The sequence below is a fragment of the Triplophysa dalaica genome, chromosome 11 (genome assembly GCF_015846415.1).
Source record: "Triplophysa dalaica isolate WHDGS20190420 chromosome 11, ASM1584641v1, whole genome shotgun sequence".
Taxonomy (NCBI): Eukaryota; Metazoa; Chordata; class Actinopteri; order Cypriniformes; family Nemacheilidae; genus Triplophysa; species Triplophysa dalaica.
In genome coordinates, this window is record NC_079552.1 from 13,341,113 (window position 1) to 13,363,533 (window position 22,421).

General features: G+C 36.4%; 2 protein-coding genes across 5 annotated transcripts in view; one reads left to right on the forward strand and one right to left on the reverse strand.

The window, feature by feature from the left end:
• Nucleotides 1-352: 352 nt before the first annotated feature.
• LOC130431735 (lysophosphatidylserine lipase ABHD12-like) lies at nucleotides 353-4,070 on the reverse strand. The gene is made up of 13 exons (XM_056760903.1): nucleotides 3,880-4,070; nucleotides 3,387-3,472; nucleotides 3,178-3,271; nucleotides 2,914-3,033; nucleotides 2,509-2,542; nucleotides 2,371-2,416; nucleotides 2,125-2,254; nucleotides 1,974-2,011; nucleotides 1,752-1,828; nucleotides 1,330-1,412; nucleotides 1,097-1,175; nucleotides 893-1,017; nucleotides 353-715 (listed from the first exon to the last, which is right to left on the reverse strand). The coding sequence occupies exons 1-13, from the start codon at nucleotides 3,978-3,980 to the stop codon at nucleotides 688-690; spliced, it is 1,041 nt and encodes a 346-aa protein (XP_056616881.1). The 5' UTR covers nucleotides 3,981-4,070; the 3' UTR covers nucleotides 353-687.
• srbd1 (S1 RNA binding domain 1) overlaps nucleotides 4,070-22,421 on the forward strand; it is a 54,505-nt gene continuing 36,153 nt past the window's right edge. Inside the window, exons 1-14 of one of the 4 annotated variants that reach the window (XM_056760902.1) lie at nucleotides 4,070-4,103; nucleotides 4,875-4,977; nucleotides 5,178-5,463; nucleotides 5,764-6,009; nucleotides 6,194-6,360; nucleotides 6,714-6,831; nucleotides 7,155-7,293; nucleotides 8,319-8,415; nucleotides 8,606-8,768; nucleotides 13,838-13,941; nucleotides 17,477-17,584; nucleotides 17,710-17,867; nucleotides 18,601-18,691; nucleotides 18,768-18,875. In XM_056760902.1, coding sequence (XP_056616880.1) covers nucleotides 4,910-4,977; nucleotides 5,178-5,463; nucleotides 5,764-6,009; nucleotides 6,194-6,360; nucleotides 6,714-6,831; nucleotides 7,155-7,293; nucleotides 8,319-8,415; nucleotides 8,606-8,768; nucleotides 13,838-13,941; nucleotides 17,477-17,584; nucleotides 17,710-17,867; nucleotides 18,601-18,691; nucleotides 18,768-18,875 — 1,853 coding nt within the window. In that variant the 5' untranslated portion in view covers nucleotides 4,070-4,103; nucleotides 4,875-4,909. Of the gene's footprint in view, nucleotides 4,104-4,544; nucleotides 4,687-4,874; nucleotides 4,978-5,177; nucleotides 5,464-5,763; nucleotides 6,010-6,193; nucleotides 6,361-6,713; nucleotides 6,832-7,154; nucleotides 7,294-8,318; nucleotides 8,416-8,605; nucleotides 8,769-13,837; nucleotides 13,942-17,476; nucleotides 17,585-17,709; nucleotides 17,868-18,600; nucleotides 18,692-18,767; nucleotides 18,876-22,421 lie in introns of those variants that run through there. The other 3 variants (XM_056760898.1, XM_056760900.1, XM_056760901.1) reach the window with 3 other exon arrangements.

A 22,421-nucleotide genomic window follows, 5' to 3' on the forward strand; every position in this document is an offset into this window, starting at 1 on the left:
CAGGATCTAAACCACGTTGCTTGACTGGTCCTTGACAAATAATTCAAGTTTTTGTTGAACAGTGAGAAGTTACGCCTGTCCAGTAAATAATTAAAGCATAGATAGTAGATTTAAATTAAATTGAGCCCTTGTTTTTTATGATTAAGATTCAAGTACTGTATAATAATTTATTTATACATTTAAAATAAAAAAGCATCAGAAAAATAAATATAGGGAAACTTTTAAAATGATCCGTGTTTTCGGACTAGGATATATTTTTTGCTTATCTGGGCCCATCCCAAATTAAGTTTAAAGTTTTAAATTTAAATAGAAAAATAACTTTCAAATAAAAAAATCACAATTTCACGAATGATTCAGTTAATCAGGATTCTGAGTTAGGATGTTTATTTACAATATAACATAGCAGACATCTTAGTTATATCAAATTTATTAAATTATAATATTACATTGTAATACTGTATAATAGTTTACAATGGAAAACATATAATTCAGGTACAAAAATAAACTGATTAAAAAAGGATTTCACTTTACAGAAAAAGGAGAATTTATAATATTATGTAAAACAATAATAAGTCATGATTAAGTCACGATTCAGTTATGTATATAGAGGTGCATGATAAAAACAAGTGTTATTAACAGGTACAGCTAGGGCAACTCTCAAGAGACCGCCTCTCCTGTGTGTCTGTATTAAGCCATCAGTGACTGCAGAAACTCCCTAAAAGGAAAAATATAATAAAATCGACAATTTATGGGTATTTTTTATTGTTAGTTTAAAGAAAATCTTAAATCATGTGCTTCTTGCAACACATTTTCTTCAGTATACTGTACTATATTTATTATCTGAACTAATGATTTTCACACGATTGAAACATGTTTCAGAAAGTGATATTACCTTATGAAATCTGGCAAACGAGGGTCTTTATAGAGCCCGTTGTGATCATATCCAAGTGATGACTCAAATAATATCAACCTGACTCTTTTGTCTGATTTCTGAGCATTTTTTGCTGTGCTGTATAGCTGGACAAAAAATAAAAGACCATTAACATTTTGTTTTTATAAAAAAGTTATTTTAAAATGATAAAGTAAACACACAAACCTCTTTAGCCATGACAAAGGGCACTATTGGATCATCTTCAGCATGAAGAATCAAAAGGGGAGTTTTGATTTGTTTCAAACTATCAAAAAAAAGAAAAAAATGATTTTGATTAAATAAAAAAAATGAAAACTGTATATTCTCTTTATAAAACCATCTCTGGTATATCCAATTTCTTGTAATTATCTTAAACAATTAAATTATTTTAATATCTTTATTTCTTAATTGTCACATACTTTTCGTTCGATGGGAGTTCCAAAATGTTGTCTTTTAATGGATTGAAAAGAAAGTACTGAATGTATGGGAACTTCCAATAAAACTTTAGAAAAGGAGAAAGAATGGCACAAATGAGGTATGTACAACCCATATTAACAATAAATTCACTTAAATATGTGACTGCCTGTAAAAACCCAGCTAAAGACAGTTTTTGCGAATTAGTGTTTTCTACGTTCACAATGTTAAGTTAATTTAAATTTGATATCTTTAATATTGACTGGGATATATTGTAGTGAAATGAATGGTTGAAAAATAACTCAAACTTTAACGCTTCAAATCTCATAATTAGATTGTGAGGCTTTAGTGGTTTTCACAGGTCAGGTAACATTTGCAGAGGTAAAATGCTCAGGATCAGATGTTTTACTACAAGAACATTACTTACCCAAGTAAAGGGGTGTTGATTTACTCCCTTTGCCGTTGTAAATGCCCCCTCAAGTATTATTCCATCAAAATGTTTTCCTTTCAATACATTTACAATAATTATAATAAAAAGAAGAAAATACAAGAATATACACCCCTCACACCTGGGCATATATTTCAAGAAGTTAATATCTACTTCTATAATTCTTTTTTAATACTTTTACTAAATAAATCAACTTCTTACCTTGCTCCTGTAATTTCACTGCAGTGTTTGTTGCAACACTATTGGATAAAGAAACATACTGCAGTTATATGTAGATAATGCATAATAGAATTGTTTGAATATAATATGTGTGTTGTAAACATAGATAATAACAAAATACATTTCTACACACCCAGAACCAAGTGAATGACCCCACACACACACCAGACTGTTTCCGCTGCGTGCCTTAACCCAGTTGTACAAGTATAAGGTATCTGTAGTCAGACCACGCTCTGTGGGTTCACTAGTAGAGTCCCCAAAACCTGATACATTGTAATATTTTCATGTGAAAATTTATATTGTTTTAGCCATTACGGTCAAGTTTTAAATGTGGCCCAATCATTGTATAATACAGTGAAGCGACACAATTTCCACCCACCTCTGTAGTCCATAGCTAGGACATGATATCCAGCAGCACTTAAGACCTGTATGGACAAGAGATATTTTCAGTCATTAATAATATTTATGCTAAAGTTCTCATTTTTATAGGTTTCGTGATGAAACAAGTGAGGCTCACAGTTGCAATTCCAATGCGATGTGGATATGAAGCTCTGTATATGAAAGGAATAGAAACATAATGTAATCTCAGCATTAGGTGAAATATAACCCCTTTCCCCCTGTGAATTTTACAATTTAAATTGTATTTATTTTATATAATGTTGTTGTAGTTCAAATAAATTTATGGGACACATTGATACAATGTTTTTAGTAATAAAGTATTTACTTTTAGTTTCCTGAGACATTTGGTTTAAACAGTGAATGCCAATCCAACTTTTAACTAAGGTAAAGTGCACTGCAGTTTGAAGTTCAATAAAATTCTTATCACGCCAAACAGCAAACACAAAAGACTGTGCAAAGGTTAGCTATTATTACGGCAAATCAAAGGCATACATTCAAAGTAATTTTAAAAGTTAGGTCTTGCCTGTTGCCCGAATTGCCATGCAGATAAATGAAAATGGGCGATCCATCCCCCAGAGCTTTCTCAAACCACTCAAGATCTTGTCCCTTTGACTCCTCCCATTTATGTTTAGGCACAGTATACCTGGAACAAGGAAACATTTGTAATGCGAAGAGAAAGAAAAATAAAGATTATATTTTAACAACCAGAATATTTTTTGCTATCATTTTCATATTTATTTTATTCTATTTTGTGTGTTTATGTGTGTGTATGTATCTCAAAACTAACCAAACGCCCACTCTCACCCCTTCCTCAGGTTTAAGGTATATATTTATAGTATAATTGAGACCTACATCTGAAGGCCGAGTGAGGTCAACAGAATCTGGGGAAATAAAAATATATATAAAATCCAAAAACTGTATATTTGAAACATTTTCACTACATAATTACAACATTCCAATATAGGCCTAATTTTTGGGATAGAAGTTGTGTATTACCAGATAAGTGTTCCAAAAGAAAAGATATGGTCACAAGGCTGCAGAGTGTAAGAAATCCCACTTTAGTCCATGCCCACCACTGTGATCTGAAGAGAATCCAAAAACAGAAACTAGGTTACATCGAAATAAAGAAAAACTCAGATGTTTTAAAACATTTACAGACACGCATTCACTTGAGAATGTACATTACATGAGAAGTCTTCATAACACCCCTAAGATCAACATTAATACATTGAAGCGCCTACTCTGTTTCTATCTATAATTTAATAACTTGACATGTTCATTGCTGTCCACAATCCAACTTTATAGTAATAGTCATTTTGTTTAAAGTTCTTATATTATAACTATAAAGTTCTGTAGCATTTAATCTAGTTTTCAGGCATTCGATCAGTCTTATGCAACTTGGAAGTGGCACATACTTCTGCATAGACTTTCTTGTTGCATCTGCACAGGTTCTCCTATTTTAAAGGCGAGCGGGTAAAGCAAAAGTTACCTTGACTGCACATTTAAATCCTTAGATTTATGACGACCTGTTCGTTGCGACTTTCCTGCTGCTGTAGCCTTGCTTTCAGATTTATCGATTCTTCTCTTCATTTTAAGAACAGGGTACGCTCTCTTCCTGTGTTTGTTTTACAAAGTGGGCAATCACTCCACAACCGTGTTACTCACGGAAGCGGATCATGGGAGTAAAGATCAAAGAGCATCGACAATCTGACAGTATGTGCATTCATGCATCATGATTCTGGGTTAACTCTTAGTTTTGCTATGTCATTGTATTGAATATCAGACTCTTGATATGCGTTTTGATTGTTTCAGGTATGAAACAATAAATAAATAAAAAAGCAAGCAGAAGTGCAACTTTTATAGAAAATGTGTCCATTAATTGATGCACACGAGTTTATCTTTTTATCCTTTTAAACTCCAGATAAACAGCTTTTTCATTTGCTGTTCTTTAAATGCAGTGTTCGTGGTTCAGACAATGCTGTGTAAATGTTTTATGGGTAGGCACTGACCAACTCTTTGTTTTTTTAATAAATGATTTTCACCTATAAAAAAGTTTACAGAACAAACGAAGTAAACTACCACCTAATATGTCTTTTTTTATGAATAGGCGGAACTTTTATTATACATTTTGAGAGTTACGTCACTTCCGGCAGTGACGCCGCCAGGAAGCAAACCATCATTCTGTTTGTCCTGAAACTGAAGGTAGTTTGATTTCTGTGAGAATAAAACTGGAAGTTTTAACAGTTTGACTTCTGTAAGTGGACAGCTCTCGTTTAAATGCTCTTCGTATGTTAGAGTATGTGAAGCCCAAACACATCACATCACACGTACATGCTAGCGCGCTAAATTCAAAATGAGACAGAAGCAAATAAAGATCCTGATGTTTTCTAGCCGGACGCTGAACATAACATTGAAAAAAAATTGCTTTGTTGATGTGCTCATCAAGAGCGGGTTATTAAACTGTGTCTGGGTACCATTTTTCAGAACGTGTTGTCGTTTAACGTTAACGTAACGCAAAGATGCTTCGAAGAACAAGAACAGCGAAAGTGTACAATGAGACCTCAACAGATGACGATTTTGATGACACGTGAGTGATTAACTTTGCTTGTTCGCACTCTCCATCAAAGCTTTTATTTGTGACATTACCTCTGTAATGGGTATAAATTAAGCAAAGTTGTATGATATTTACTTTATAAACACACAAAGATGATGATGTATAAATACACTACCTTCTGTTCGCTCTTACACCTGTGTGCTTTATGAAATGGAAACGTTATCCTATTACAGGACAGGCAATCAGAAAGATGACAGTGAAGAGTTGGAATGGTTTCCAGATTTGAATGATGGCAAAATGAAAAAAGGACGCCAGAAGGCTCCAGATAAAACAGCAGATGGGAAACCACTATCTAAAAGGGTGGCTAAACCCAAAGAGACAAAGCCTAAAGCTGAGAGGAAGCCGAGAACCGTGCGTGCCCCTAAAGTGAAGACGGTGAAGTCTAATAAAGAACAACAACCTGAGGATACAAATGGACCGAAGCCCGCCTCACAGCAGCTCATGATGGTTAAAGAAGAGGTACATCATGAATGTTCGTTTCATGGCTAACAGCAGTTTATTTGACTTTTGCCAGTTTCTCAACATTACTTAATAAAAAATGATATTAAAGAAGCAGCACATGTGGCAACTTGAAGTTGTCCGAATGAGAAACCAATATCACTGAAATGTACCTTTCCAATCATGAATAACTGTTTTTGCATAATTTGTGTAGTCAAGAGCACGGCGTCATTAAACTAAAAAAGGGTTAGGTTGCTTCAAAGAATTGTTTATGTGTTGAGTGTACACTAATACTGTATTCCAACCTGATGCTGATTTTAGAGGTTATCCATCAACTTGAACAGTGAGTTCAGTAATACTGCTGCGGTCCCTGGGGATATGCCTGATGAGGGGCCGTCATCCAGCCAACATCCTTTCGGGGTGAAAAAAGAAGAACCAGAAGACTTTACATTTGAAGAACCTCCTCAGAAGAAGCAGAGGACAGATGCACAACAGGGAAGACCAATAAAACTCAAAGTAGGAAATTCCCGCTTAGAAGACCTACAGATGAATTGGGATCTCATACAGGTGGGTTATTATGTTCCTGTGGAATTAAGTAGTTTTTAACTTGGCTGATGCTGCAGATGAGTTTAATCATGCAGTATTAGGTTTTGTAATTTTTGTAGTGGATGCATCACAGTTATAAACCTCTTCAGGTTATTAGGAAGTATGTTTGTTGCATATATTTTTACCTGTATATGTATATATGTAGATACTTGCTGAGAAGACGGGTGCGGGGCAGTGGGTATGTGGAAACATTGTACAGCTGTTGCAGGAAGAGAACACAGTTCCCTTCATGGTGCGCTACAGAAAAGAGTTGATTAATCATATGGATGCTGATGCTGTTAGAGATGTTCAACTCGTTCTAGAAGAGCTACGGTAAGACATTGGAAGGACAAAAATGAGGTTAAGGACGATTTCATATTTAAGGGGACATGCTTTAAACTGTTTAAGGTTAAACTTGTATATCCGTGCTAGATTTTATATCCTTTTAAATATTTGCATAGGTTCTAATGGGATTTCTAATGTTCCTCTTTTGTTAAGACCGGTTTTCATTTAAAACATTTTTATTAGCATCAATTCATTAATTAGATGGAAAATTTCAACTCTTCCATCAAATTTCTTCAATAAAATTATTTTAAAATGTTTATTTAATCTTCTGGAGATGGTAAGAGGAATTGTTCAAAAGTATATATATTTTTTGGTTGATGTATGACATTTGTGTGTCTTAGGTCGGTGGCAAAAAAGAGCAGATCCGTCGCTCAAACACTTAAAAAGGAGGGAGTTCTTACTTCACAGCTGGAGAATGCTTTACAAAACTGCACAACAGCTGATGAAATAGACCATGTGGTGAGAAAAAAACAAGCTAAAACATGAAAAACGTATTAGTTATTACCAGGCCTATATTGAATCGGCACCCACAAAAACTCTTCAGATTTCTTTAGATTTTAAAATCCATCATTGTCTAATTTTAATTACTCCGCCTCTTTCACTTTTGTATACACGTACTGTTTACAATCAGATCCATATTTTACAACATTTGAAACAGCGAAATGCTACATTTTGCAAAGTGGCAAAAATTCAACTACTTTCTGGGCATGCCTACTACAATAAAACTGATGGTTTGACTGTGCATGATCTAACAACAGCTTACACTACTGTGTTGTCTTTAGTATGCCCCCTACAAAAAGGGCAGTAAGTTATCTAAGGCCCGGCGAGCTAAGGAGCTTGGACTGGAACCTGCTGCATTAGCCTTGCTTCAGGCACCCCAGACATTGGACATCCATTCCTGTATCCAGCCCAATAAAAAAGGTATTGCCTCTCTGAAAACCACTACACACACGAGAGGGATACTCTACCTTAAAATAACATTCTGTCATAAATTGCTCCCCTTCAAGTTGTTCCAAATCTGTATAAATGTCTTTGTTGTGATGAACACCGAGAAAGATATTTGGAAGAATGCTTGTAACCAAACAGTTTTTTGACTACCACAGTAGGAGAAATTAAAATGGACGTCAATAGTGCCCCTGAACTGTTTGCTTTCCTAAATTCCTCAATATTTGATTTTGTGTTCAACAGAACAAAAAACTATTTTTTCCCCTACAATGGTAGTTAAGGGTGTTTATCAGAACAAATAAATGTATACAGAATGTTAACAGCGTGAGTAAATGATAAGAAAATCTTATTTTATGGATTTCACTGATGATGTGTCCAAGAAGAAAAAAACATGGTGGTGTATGTAAAGAAACAATTATGCCCTAGTGCTCATCAGCTTCCAGAATTAATGTTAATTTGACATTGGATCATTTGAAATACTAGCGATTTGGTCAGTAGAGGGCAGCAAAGTACTTTTTTTGTACCGTCTGCTGATTCGTCAGTACATGGCAGGATTTTAAAGTAAAATAAAATAGTCCAAATTTGGTGAAATTAATGGTGACCAGTCCAAGAATTCATAAGATTCATAAGATCTTCAAAGCATTTTAACTTAATTAATATAACTTCATTTTTTGTACAAATGCAAGAATATTCACTTTTTTTCTCAAGTTTATTAAATGAATAAAAAATGGATTTGTTAGCATAATAATGATATTGTTAATGCGGTCAATGTGGATTGTGGGTTGGCAGTTTGAATCCAAGAATTTCAATGTGGTCTCAGACTTTTGGACACCATTGTATACATAAATGTTAACCCGAAGTGTTAATACTTTTTTATGTTATTAGTCAGCTGTTGATCGGTGTTACATTCGGTTTACTCAATTTCAGTCAAACAGGATCTTTGAAGAACTGATTAGTTTTGATGTTACATATTCGCTCTTTTTCTTCCTTTGTGTTCAAAGGGTTGTCAAACCTGGTTGAGGTGGCCACAGGTGTGCAAGAGATCCTGGCGGATATGATTTCTAAAGACAAGGAATCTCTAACCTATGTCCAGTCACTGTAAGCCACTTATGATTTTAACGTTGTCACTATTTTTGCATAGCTTTTACTTCCTCTCTATTTTAATCTTTCATGTAATAATTTGCCTGCATCTGTTATCTATACACACACATATCTTTCATGAGTTTTCTGACCTGTCAGTCACAATTATGAGCACCTGTTTGATTGCATGTGTGTGTTTTTCTCTTAGGTGTGACAGGGCATCAGTGACCATTCACTCGGCAGTTTCTAAAACAGCCCTTAAAGAACAGCAGGAGCAGCAGAGCAATCAGAAGAGTAAACCAAAAGACATTGCCAAATTCAGCCTATACACTGACTTCACCTGCAACGTCCAGCAAATCCAGCACCATCAGGTATGGTCACAATTCATGAGTTTAATTGTAAGGACAGTAAACGTTAGATCACTAACTTTTTGTTTTGCAACATGTTTTGCAACATGTTTTGCAAAGTTTGATGCTGTAACAATAAATTAATAATTATTTTAAAAGTAAATTAAAATGTCAGATGAAATAAAAGTGTAAATGTATGCATTGTATATATAATATATATATTTATTGTCAATGCATATAAATGCCTTTATCTAAATTCTTGAATTGAATTACAAATATATAAATAAGCAAATAATACTTCTTTACAAAGAATCTTGGTTTAAAATTTTGATTTTGATCTGGAGTTTTGAGTTTGCCCCAAATGAAGGCAGTCAACAAGTTCCCAGGATACATCGGGACTCCTTTGGTAATTTTTAAGAAGCTAAAATATAAGACTGCATCATTTTCAGACATTTTTGCTTCGCAACATAATTTCCATATTTCGTTTAATATCATATTTTAACACATACTTGTGTTACACAGTGGGAGAATTGTAACGCTTAAGAATGAGAAGCAGTTTGCACCCTATTTACATAAACATTGACAGTGTTGTGCCACACATATAAGTCCTTGTGTCACTCTTTAGCTCTTCTGTCAGTGGCATTTAACCGTACATCTTTGCGTCAGTAGTGTCCCTCCCCCTCTCACTCACGGGGACCCGCTTACTCAGAGCTGGTTGCGGGCCACATGTCACAGTGACTCTGTCATCGTTCTCTCCCTCTATCCATCTTTCACAATCCTTTCCCTGTCCTCCAGTCATTCCCTCTCTTCCCTTCTTAACATATGTGACACGTCTGTCTCCACGTGGCTGTGGATTAAAGCTGGGATTGACAGTCACTGCTTCGTGTTGACAGCCGCTCATGGGCTCAATGAGAGGGATGGGGGGGTACAGAGAGAGGGCGAGAGACAAAGGCAGAATTAGCAGGCAAGCGGGCGAGAGATCTGCTATGAAGCACAGTTTACCCGTTGTTAATCTGTTGACGAGGATTGTCAGTGAATGTTAATTTGAGTTTGCCGTGACCTGCGAGCTGTCACACTCCGGCTAAAATGAACCTTTTCGTGGTTTTGCTGAGGGAGAGTGTGGAATGTATTTTGACAGGAGGCATGTGTATACACACATTCTTGCTTGTTTAATTTAACACATCAGTTGCGAGAGTGTATTAAGGACAGATGTGTGTGTTTGGGTGTGTGTTTGGGTGTTTGGTATCGTAAGAGTGAACAGGTTGGTGTGAAAGGTTTTACTGATCTTAGAGATCCATTCATTAACAGTGGGTACATTGGTGCTTTGTGTACAAATTTGACAGAACTAGTTTATTTTGAATATTTTATCGTACGAAATCAAACTGTCTGCACTAGTGTTGGGTCTTAATGTAAAAAAAGAATCTTGTGACTTCAGAAGACGAAAAGAATGGCAGTAAATCTAATTAATTCTTTTAAATATTTTTTTATTAAAAACAATTATTGTATGTTTTAAATATTTTATTTGATGTGGAGAATAATCCCCTGCAATTGACCAACATTCTTTCTTATTTTGAAATATATTGTGTGTTAAATGAGAAGAGAGGAAGTCTTTGACATTTCTTTCTAATGCAGTTCTTTGAAAATGTAGATTTTTTTAGTTTCTGAACAGTATTGAGTAAAATAATGAGTTTAGCGATTTGACTGATTTTTCCTTCTCATGTTCCACGCTTGCTGTATTTATTGGTAACATGCTAAGTTTTTTGGACTTTAGAAGGGGCCAGTTATCATTCTTTTTCTGTTGGATATTTAAAGACAAAAATGAATAAAGTGCATTATTTCTTCCACTAGAAAAAAAGTCCCACATTTTTTAGTTTGTTTACAGTTAGTTTAATAAGTGATATGCTTGTTTGTATGTTTGAGGTCTACTACATTATTTTCATGCCTAAACCATCAAAGTTTTTATAAAACAAAGCAGCTCTTGCTAAAGCACGAAACTTCATTTATTTTTTATAGAAAGCGATCGTTGATGTATTTTAAGCCCCTTGTTGTGTATGTTTGTTTTTCTGTACACGCATAGATAGGAAGTGAAAAGTTCATCCCTCCTTTTTGTTTTTGTAGCAGCCATCCTCTATTGCTCTGTTCTGTGGTGATGGCGTTGTCTTTATTTGGAGAACAAATATTGAATCGGAATAGCTCAGTCTTTAGAATAATATTCGTTTCTGTCGCTTACATTCCTCATATTTTTCCAATCATGATTTCATTGTTATTGAGGAACATGATATGTTGAATATTTAGACTACACTTTTTTCCGTCTTTCTTTTCCTTCTCTGTTCTTAAATGTCATGTCCTGGATTGGCATGAAAGTGTTGAGGCTGATTGAGGGTTTGAAATGGGACACCGAGCTTGAATATATGAATTATGGCTTTTCAAAATAGCAGATTTCTGATTTCTGTGGTGACAATTTCTGTTTTATTCTTTAAAAACACTAACGTTTCCATTGTCTCCGAAGTCTTCAGGAAGTTTCTAGGTTTGTGACAGACAACGAATGATTTTTATATATGAGTAGATGATATGACACATGCGCTAAAGTAACTTCTGTCATCGGTAACACTTTATAATAACTGCACGCTATGAATCATTAGTTAAGCATCAGTACATAGTTAATTAATCATTTATGAAGCATTGGCCCCACATTAATAGACATTAGTAAGCAGTTTATAAATACAGCTATAAATGATTTGTTCTTCATTTATAAGCATCTATATAATATGCTTAATAATCAAATTTTCATACTTTATTAAGGATGAATTCATCATTTCTAAATTAAGGATTACATTACTTACAAACCAGTTAGTTAGGAGTTGTCAGTGGTTCATGAGATCATTTATAAACTGTAAGTAAATGATTAATAAACTCTTTGAGTGCACATTTATACATCTTATTATTCTGACATATAGTAACAGTTCCTTAATTTGTTAATAAATGCTTTTTTAACACACATTCCTGCTGTAATTCATGATTAATTAAGGTAGTTATAAAACATTTACTAGTTGCCAGTTAACTATTTTTCAGAGCTCATCTAAAGTGAGGACTATGTATGCCTTGTAAAGCATTTACAAATGAGAGTTAAAGGCTCATAATCCTACTCTAATTCATGATTAAATAAGGTAGTTATAAAACATTTACTAGTTGTTAGATAACTATTTTTTGTGAGCTCATCTAAAGTGAGGACTATGTATGCCTTGTAAAGCATTTACAAATGAGAGTTGCATATCACTTCACAGTTATATTTTTTCTGGAGGTGTGCAGGAATTAATTTTTTTTCAGAAGTTTATTTTTCATTTTATATCAATTCATTTAATGTTAATTTATATGTTCGGTTGTACAATTTTAAATTTGCAGAGGTTTATTTTTTATTTTATGTTAAATCATTTTATATTCATTAATATGTACAGTTGTACAGTTTAATTTATTTTGCATCTTGAAATAAATATTTCTATGTTCTGTATCCCTCTGTGTTGTGTTTTTCCTATTCTTGTTTAGAAGATAACTGAAGCTTTAACTCTCATTTGTAAATGCTTTACAAGGCATACATAGTCAGAACTTTAGATGAGCTCACAAAATATAGTTAACTGACAACTAGTAAATGTTTTATAACTACCTTAATTAATCATGAATTACAGCAGGAATGTGTGTTAAAAAAGCATTTATTAACAAATTAAGAACTGTTACTATATGTCAGAATAATAAGATGTATAAATGTGCATTCAAAGAGTTTATTAATCATTTACTTACACTTTATAAATGATCTCATGAACCACTGACAACTCCTAACTAACTGGTTTGTAAGTAATGTAATCCTTAATTTAGAAATGATGAATTCATCCTTAATAAAGTATGAAAATTTGATTATTAAGCATATTATATACATGCTTATAAATCAAGAACAAAGCATTTATAGCTGTATTTATATACTGCTTACTAATGTCTATTAATGTGGGGCCAATGCTTCATAAATGATTAATTAACTATGTACTGATGCTTAACTAATGATTCATAGCGTGCAGTTATTATAAAGTGTTACCCTGTCGGTATTTACTTATCTTCTTGTCAGAACAAAAACAAAGATATTTTGGAGAATGTTGTAAACTGGCACCCGTTCACTTGCATGGGTTTTGTGCCTATACAATAGAAGTACAAGGGTGCCTTACTTACCAATAAACCAACAAAATATCTTGGAAAAAGAAAGTCATACAGGTTTTAAATGACTGGAGGGTGAGTAAATGATGACAGAATTTTCATTTTTGGCTGAACTATAACTTTTAAGGTATACATTTGTATCATTTTGTTGGATTTGAACCCATGACCTGTGCGCTTTTAACACAATTAAGCTACAGAAAAACCGTACACACAATGGCAAATTTGTCTTTAAAAACAACAACACCTTTCGTTTCGTTTCCTCTCAATGTGTAGCACAACACACATGCTTTAACCACACACACCCTAATTTGTAAACGCAACAGGGTAAGTAGAAAAGTTTGATATTTGTTTGACATTTCCCTCATCTCGTGCAAAACTTCAAATGCGATGAACGTCGCATGGGAAAGCGCAAGTAAACAGCCGCCTTAGGGTGGTGAAATGCCAAAATAGGGAATTATAATTTTCGTCATGTTTCTGGCTGCATTAATTCACATCTCGATCAGGCCATTAGCTGTTGAACGTTGTGGAGGAGGGTGGTTGCTGCTCTGCTGTGTAGGGGCGAGCGTGTGGTTTCGTAGGGGGTTGCTGGTGTTTGTCAGCTCGGTTCTTCCGCTTGGAGTCCAGATTGACGGGTCATCTTATCCCTCTTGCTTTCTTACTTCAAAAGCTTCTCCACAGAAAAGGTCAGATACTTAAAACTATTTGCTTCACAGCATGTCACTTTCCTTTAAAGGGCCGATTGGAGAAAGTGAGAGAGGCTTTTACGTGAGATAAAAAAGTGTGTTTTAGCGCGCTATCCTGTTTTTGAAGAGAACGGGAGGGGGTGGCACTGACGGCGCGCTGCCTACCTCGCCTTGTGTCGGCTGTCTCTACAGGTTACTCTCTTGTTTCAGACGTTAGCCATTAACCGTGGGGAGAATCTGAAGATTCTGACAGTGAAGGTCAACATCCCCGACTGGGTGAAGAATGACTTCTGTAGGTGGTGCGTCAACGTCAGGTCAGCACTCCAGCCCCCCGAACACACCCGCAACACTTGCACGCACACACCTCTTCATCTTCCTCTCATCCTCACACTCAATGGCTCAATACTGTTGGTCTGATTGATGGGTGTTGGCTTGGCAGCTGATTTTAACACTGCCAGGTTTAAAATATGTTAACAACTCGTATTAATAGTGTTGTAGTTGCTTTTCATGATTCGCTAGAGATGTTTTGAAATGAATGAATGCTTTAAAGAGTATTCATAAGACATTCTCATTTAATGAAGAAAGTTTCTAAACATTGTCAATATTTGATTGGATTATTTGTTAAAGTTCATTTTACAGACGTGCTCAAATTTGTTGGTACACTCACAGCTCATTGAAATGATTTTTCATTCCTCCTGAAGAGTGATGAAATCAAAAGCTATTGTATCATGTATACTTGCATGACTTTGGTACGTCATAGAATAAAGCAAAGAAGCTGTGAAAAGAGATGAATTATTGCTTATTCTACTAAGATATTCTTAAATGGCCTGGACACAATTGTTGGTACCCCTTAGAAAAGATAATACATTATTGGATTATAGTGATATTCCAAACTAATTAGTTTATTTTATTAGTATCACACATGTATCCAATCTTGTTATCAGTCATTCAGCCTAGTTAAATGGAGAAAAGTAGTCACTGTGCTGTTTGGTATTATTGTGTGCACCACACTTAACATAGACCAGAGAAAGAAAGGATAGAGTTGTCAGCTCACAAAGAAAATAATAGACAAGCATTGTAAAGGTAAAGGCTACAAGACCATCTCCAAGCACCTCGATGTTCCTGTGACAACAGTTGCAAATATTATTAAGAAATTTAAGGTCCATGGAATTGTAGCCAACGTCCCTGAGCGCGGCCGCAAGAGGAAAATTGACCCCAGATTGAACAGAAGGATATTGTGAATGTTAGAAAAAGAACCAAGAGATACAAGCTGAACTCCAAGACGAGGGTACGTCATTTCTCATCGCACCATTGGTCGCTTTTTGAGCAGGAGGACTCCAAGAAAAACATTAAAAAGCCAGACTGAAATTTGCTAAAATTCATATTGACAAGCCACAATCCTTCTGGCAGAATGTCCTTTGGACAGATGAGTCAAAACTGGAGCTTTTTGGCAAGTCACATCAGCTCTTTGTTCACAGACGAAAAAATCAAGCTTTCAAAGAAGTGAACACTATACCTGCAGTGAAACATGGAGGAGGCTCGGTTATGTTTTGGGGCTGGTTTGCTCCATTTTGCACAGGGTGCCTTGAATCTGTGCAGGGCTTAATGAAACCTCAAGACTATTTAGGCATTCTAAAGCAAAACGTACTGCCCATTGTCAGAAAGCTGTGTCACAGTCGAAGGTCAACGGTCCTCCAACAGGATAAAGACCCCAAACACGCCCAAGAATGGATAAGAACAAAACATTGGACTATTCAGAATCAGAAGGAGCTTTATTGCCATGTATGTTTACACACACAAGGAATTTGACTTGGCGACAGGAGCTTAGTGCAGTAGAAAGTGTACACATGGTTCAAACAGACTGCAAGTATACATAAAGATATACAAAAAATGAGAAATTAAATAAATACAATAATGCACTACATACAAAAAGTGAAAAAATATAGACAAAAAACAACATATAATTTTTGTACAGATGTGTTATTTACAGGTTTAACCTGTTGTTTCTTACAATGTACAGTTTCCAGATGCTATTTGCAAGTGTGCAATGTGATGGTGTGTGTCTAGTAAGAGCTTTTAATTGTCCAGGCGGAGTATAGCCTGCAGGAAAAAAACTGTTCTTGTATCTTGCCGTTCTGGTGGCCAGTGCTATGTGGCCAGATTCTGAAAATTCGGCATTCTTCGTTTTTGGTGGAGGAGTACCAACAAATTTGAGCATGTCTGTATATTTTATAAATGTATGTATAACTGTTTTATCATTTCCTTTTATAAATCTTTTTGTAGGAACGCCTATGTATTTTTAAATGCTGTATAAAAGGTGGAACCAGGAACATACTGTTTACAGTGTAATACACTCAACTAAAGGATTATTAGGAACACCTGTTCAATTTCTCATTAATGCAATTATGGTGGTGGTGTAATGGTGTGGGGGATGTTTTCTTGGCACACTTTAGGCCCCTAAGTGCCAATTGGGTATCGTTTAAAGGCCACGGCCTACCTGAGCATTGTTTCTGACCATGTCCATCCCTTTATGACCACCATGTACCCATCCTCTGATGGCTACTTCCAGCAGGATAATGCACCATGTCACAAAGCTCGAAACATTTCAAATTGGTTTCTTGAACATGACAATGAGTTCACTGTACTAAAATGGCCCCCACAGTCACCAGATCTCAACCCAATAGAGCATCTTTGGGATGTGGTGGAACGGGAGCTTCGTGCATCCCACAAATCTCCATCAACTGCAAGATGCTATCCTATCAATATGGGCCAACATTTCTAAAGAATGCTTTCAGCACCTTGTTGAATCAATGCCACGTAGAATTAAGGCGGTTCTGAAGGTGAAAGGGGGTCAAACACAGTATTAGTATGGTGTTCCTAATAATCCTTTAGGTGAGTGTTTATACATACATACAGTGGGTACGGAAAGTATTCAGACCCCCTTACATTTTTCACTCTTTGTTATATTGCAGCCATTTGCTAAAAATCATTTAAGTTAATTTTTTTCCCTCATTAATGTACACACAACACCCCATATTGACAGAAAAACACAGAATAGTTGACATTATTGCAGATTTATTAAAAACAAAAAACTGAAATATCACATTGTCCTAAGTATTCAGGTAACACAGTATTCTGTGTTTTTCTATCAATATGGGGTGCTGTTTGTACATTCATGAGGAAAAAAAAGAACTTAAATGATTTTAGCAAATGGCTGCAAAAAATATCTCTTTATTCTCGTAACATTTTGACTTTATTCTCGTACCATTTCGACTTTATTCTCGAAATCTTGGAATTTTTTATTTTTAACGTGGCACTAAAACGCCGCCGTAATTTTCTGTTATGTTATCATGTTTTTATTGTGTTAGTTAGCTGTGTTTTTTTAACTTAAATCAAAACAAACCAACTGCAGTTTGAGTGATATTAATTGCAATGTTATCCCATTTTGGAACCAAACTCTTCATATATATATATATATATATATATATGTGTATGTGTGTAAAATTTCCCATACATTTTTATAAATTTTATATTTAAAGATTTCCCTTTCAGGAGGGAATTAATTCTGTTTATTCACATATTTACACATATACAATTTTGTCATTTTGTTCTGTTTTTTACACAATCCAAAATTTGCAATTCTAATTTTAGTATATATGAGTATGTATATGTTTATTGTTTTATGGCAGTCCCCCTTTTTGCAATCTTTCATAAAAAAATGTAGAATGCAACTTGCTCTGCAAAAACATGTTTTGTAATGTTTTGAAAGTTGCATTTGTTCTCCTTGAAGCTTTGAAATCTATTTACTTTTTTTGGAGAGGTGTGAAAAATCTGCTCTGTGATTTGCAGGTGGAAGCCACAAGGATTTGCACGACCGGAACTGATGGAAATTTTGAAGAATGCTGCTGAAGATTCCTACAAGAGGCTCATTCTGCCTTTTCTCAGCCGAGGCTACAGGTTTGTTCTTGCCTGACAAGAAACCTCACAACTTTTCCTAATGCTCTCTCTCAAACGTTTTACTATTTATACAGCACACAAATGATATTATCTCTAAGCCCTACTTGTGCTTCGTCTTGTCCCAGGACTAAAATAACCGCTAGTGCAGAAAAGGAATCCATAGCCATGTTTGTTCGCAATCTACGTCAGCGTCTTCTGATGTGTCCTGTGCGGGGCAAGGTCATCATGGCAGTGGATCCAGGATTTCACCATGGCTGCAAACTGGCTGTTCTTTCCCCCACCAGTAAGAATGCTAGGCTCAGATAGAATCCTAAAGTATCTAAAACAAACAGTTGATGCTGTAAAAAGAGGTTATGTTTGAACAAATAAATAAGCCATCGGAAAATAACCATAGTTCATTTTAATTTCAAAGAAATGTTCAACTTTAAGGAGAGTGTCTGATTGGCAGGTGTGATGAGAATGCTCATCGTGCCATCTCGGTGGGTGGAGCTGCATGCTGTGCCCTGTGTGTGCCCCCTGTCCAGGCTACTGATAGGCCTGGCGGGTGTGTGTCAGGTGGCATCGCCGTGTTTTGCCCTCTGCCCTGCAGCAGCACCACATACCCACAAGGAGCCAGCTTGAATGTGACAGGTCTGTGGGTGTGGAGTCACATGACCTGCCTGGCTCCTGAGGTGTCCATTGTGATTAGATCGCCTCTCTCACACTGACCATAACGGCCACCGAATTGTCTGAGAGGGAACAAGATGAAGGGCATAAATGTTGTTGACCAATGGCTAATGCGAGGCATATGATGCAGATACGTGCATACTAGAATTCAATTTAATGATTGCAGATATTAAAAACTAATTAATGAATGTAGATAAATATCACCGTATCCCTAATAGGGCTTGGGAAGTATGAGGGTTTTTGAATTTAGTGATGCGATAATTTTCCCTTCTCTTTGTCATTTATTTGTTAGCCTGTCTTCTCTAAAGAGGTTTTTCTTATCGTCTTACAAGCTTTGTGTTTCTCCTCAGGTCACATACTGCACACAGATGTGGTTTACCTGCATGGCTCAGCTAGAAGAAGAGAGGCAGAAAAACTGCGCCATCTGATGCTTAAACATAGGTATTACAGTCAAAGTGAAGATGGCTGGATGAGTTCTCCCAAAAGATTTATGAATAACAGTTTTTTCTTCTTGCAGCTGTCAAACCGTTGTTATAGGAAATGGCAAAGCATGCAGAGAAACTGAAGCCTTCTTTACAGAATTAATTAAACAGCGCTTCTTCCACCAACTCGATGTTTCATACTGGTACGACTTATTTATTTTTCATCATCTGAAGTTATTTGTTATCTGAGTGCAGCTCTTTCTGTGACGGGTCTTTGGTATTTTAAGCACAGCAGAGGTTTACCTGCATTAGTTTGAGGTCACATCAAGCTCATTTCCAGTTTCGGTGTGATTACATCTTGAAATATGAAAGTGTTTTATCAATAAACTGTGCTAAGAGTGAAAATAGCAACTGTCAGGCAAGGTTTGCGAACGAGGAGGACAGGAAACGGTGCCGGTCTGGAATGTGTTACTCTTGCGGGTTTTAAATGGTATCTGGAGCTTGTTTGACTGTCTCTAATTAAAAACAAATATTTCTCACCGTCCTTCAAACCAAACCAGGCCGATGTATTCCTGTCCAACCCAAATAAAGCCCCGAACTGGGATTGTCTCTCCCTCCATCTAGCTAGACTCGTGTTTGTTGACTTTTGGTTCTGACTGGAGAGCTGCCCAGAACCGCTCTGAAGTGGCCGTTTATGGGGTACATTGATGGCGGTTTTCATTGCAGCTCTCCGCATCCCTCAGTGCAGCTCAGATTGGCTGCCAGGTCTGCCTCTGTCATTCTCAGCAAAGCATGATGCGTCAAAATTGACATCCAAGGCGCTCCACTAGTGGATTCATTTCAACCTCTATTCGAAAATGAAAGTGGTCGATCTCCACATAGGCAGTGCAACATCCAGTGTCTGGCGTGGGTTGCTGACACGTTAAACTTTTGTCCTGGTAGTCCCAGCCAGGTATTTATAGAAGCAAAATGCTAGTTGTAATAAATGATACTGATTAAATTGCATGCTGAAATGTTCCTCTAAGTGGAGGAATGCATCACTCGTCGGTTTACTAGAGTAAGATTCTCAGACTATTGCAGATTTCTACAGGAAACATAGAACAGTAACCCTTGTATGAAAACATCAGAAGCATAACACATATTACTAATTCATAGTGTGATGTGATATGGTGTTGTTCCCTATCATATCAGTGTAAAGGGCATTTTCCTTTTTAATAAAGAGTTTTGATAAAAGTTTTGTTGGTGCCGATAGCTTTGTGGTTGGTGCGCCTACATATAGCGCCTGCCTTCCCTGTGTGTGCTGCTTGGACGGATGAACTTGGAACCATGTGTTTTTTCGGCACATTTCCCCCCCTTGAAAGTTCATCTCCGCACTGCACTTTGTACGCAGCTAGTCAATTAAACCGGCGGCTTCATTTGCACCGTCTGCTATCTGTCTCCGGAGCCCTCAGCTTGCTCGGAAATAAAACATCATCTCTTGCCCCTTCCCATCATCCCGGTTCTCCCTCCTTTCTGTCACAACGTCCCCGCTAGCTGCCTGCTTTCCTTTCTTTCGCCTGACTGCTGCTGTGGAATGACAGGCAGTGCCGGGTGACTGTGTGCGCTTATGAGCCTGCGGGATGAGCCGCTCTCAGCGACCCGGTGCTCCTCCGTTAAACTACGGGCCTGTTGAGTTGATGAGGTTGTTATTTGCAAAAGGCCAGGATTCACACTAACTTCAAGGGATACTCCACCAAAAAATTCTGTCAGGAATTACTCCCTTCCCCAAGTTGTTCCAAACCTGGATACATATTTTGTTCTGTTGAGCACAAAGGAAGATATTTGGAATGTAAGCAACTGAGATTTCCTCCTCTGCAGTGCATGAGCAGCCTACAATGAGGTCTAATATATTTAAGTGGTAGTTCACCCAAAAATGAAAATTCGGTCTTTGGCAGAACACGAAAAAATATATTTTGAAAAATGTTGTTGACCGAACAGCAATGGACGCCATTAACTTGAATTGGTTTTGTGTCTATACAATAGAAGTCATTGACTGCCACCGCTGTTCAGTTATCAACATTCTTCTTAATATCTTCTTTTGTGTTCTGCAGAAGAATGAAAGTCATGCAGGTCCGAAATTGACAAGAGACAGAATTTTCTTTTTTGGTTGAACTATCCCATTCATTGTGAAAGGTTTTAGTGTTGTGTTTTTTGTGGGGGGCATTCTTTTCCTCTCCCCTATCATCATAACTAAGATGTGCTCAAAGCCTCTAACATGAACCAAATCCAGGATGACCTTGGTTGTCCTTGTATCCGAGGACTGCTGGAAGATAGCAGTGGTGCTTCTGATGTGGATTTGCCAAATTTATGTTGGCTTGACAGTGTTTGTGCACAAGCTTGTTTTTAAGAGCTTTTTTAAAATCCCTAACTGGACACCAGAATTTCTTAATGTAACCCCAAAGGATTTCAAGCTCTGCTCACCAACCTCAGCACAGAGCAGTTTGAATCTTTATAAAAGGCTTTTTCAAGTCTCTTAAATGTATAATTTATTTTTTACGAAGCCCCTTTTAATACTCACAAAGATGATTATCTTGTTTAATTCATCTTTCGGTTTTAGCTTCTTGCAGGATGAAACCACCATACAAGCTCCATGGTTATACCCTATATACAGCCTTATAAAAATATAAGAGACCATTGAAAATGTTCAATTAATCAGAATTTCTAGATGTATTGTGCTCATAACAGTCCAGTGTCTGTTGAATTTCAACTGAATCAAACCTCAGGATTGACAAAGCCATCCAACAGCAATGTGAAAGACTGACAGCATTACAAGACGTATACAAACTATGAGAAAAATCTAGTTTGTCATATTTTTTTTTGTCATATGTAAAACTGAAAATATTTTGTGTATTATTAAAGATGTCATATGCTTAAGTTTGCATGAATTTAATCTTTGCGTAGGCGAATAGTGAGAGGTCCATTTACACCCGGTTGTTAAGCAACATTGTTGACTAATGGGGAAATGCAAGTTTTCATTCAAATGGTTGCTGGATAATGAGTTGGAACCATGGCTGAGGGCTGTCATGGGAAGAACTGTGCTCTGTGTCTTGGAAGGCAAGAAGCGTAGACTGGTTTTTCTTTCTAATAAACCTTGCGTTTGGTTAGTCACTCAAATTAATTCCCACACTTCTGAATTATGTTGCATTAATAAGGAGTTATCACAAAATATAAGACTGTTTAGTTGTGCTATCTTGCATTATACGGTATATAGCCCAGTAAATGTAAGTTAAAGTGTCGCTAATGTTGTTGAAGTGGCGATGAGGTCTTAAAATGTATGTAAAGAGTCTTAAAAAAGCTCTTAAAAAGTATTAATTTTTTTGCCCCTGTATATTCCCTGAATTTAGAAAGGGTCTTTTGATTTTTGAAATATGAATTTTGTCGTGATTACACATTTAGTGTGATTTGTCCGTTATGTTATAGCAGAACATCTTTTGTTTATCTTTCTTTAAGAGGTTTATTCAAAGGAAGGTGCTGCTCTGACTCAGGTCATTGCTACTGTTTGGCTTTGACTTTGGTTCTTGCCCCTGAAGGACGAGATGACATGTATATATTTAATGAGAAAGAGCCTGTAGTGTTTCTGACTGTCAGGGCAGGGATCCTGATACTGAGCTGTGGCTATAGACTGATTGGACAGCTCTGTCTGTTTGTAAGGTTGAACACAGCAGCACAGGCCAGCCTCCTCCCCTAAGGCCGTCTCTCCGCCACCAGCC

Excerpts from the sequence above, each read along its gene's own strand:
- LOC130431735 (XM_056760903.1), bottom strand. The coding sequence starts at position 3,980 with ATGAAGAGAAGAATCGATAAATCTGAAAGCAAGGCTACAGCAGCAGGA. Across the intron at positions 2,255-2,370 it reads CCTAGCTATGGACTACAGAG|GTTTTGGGGACTCTACTAGT; the intron begins GTGGGTGGAAAT and ends ACAATGTATCAG. Across the intron at positions 1,018-1,096 it reads CCTTTGTCATGGCTAAAGAG|CTATACAGCACAGCAAAAAA; the intron begins GTTTGTGTGTTT and ends TTTTTTGTCCAG.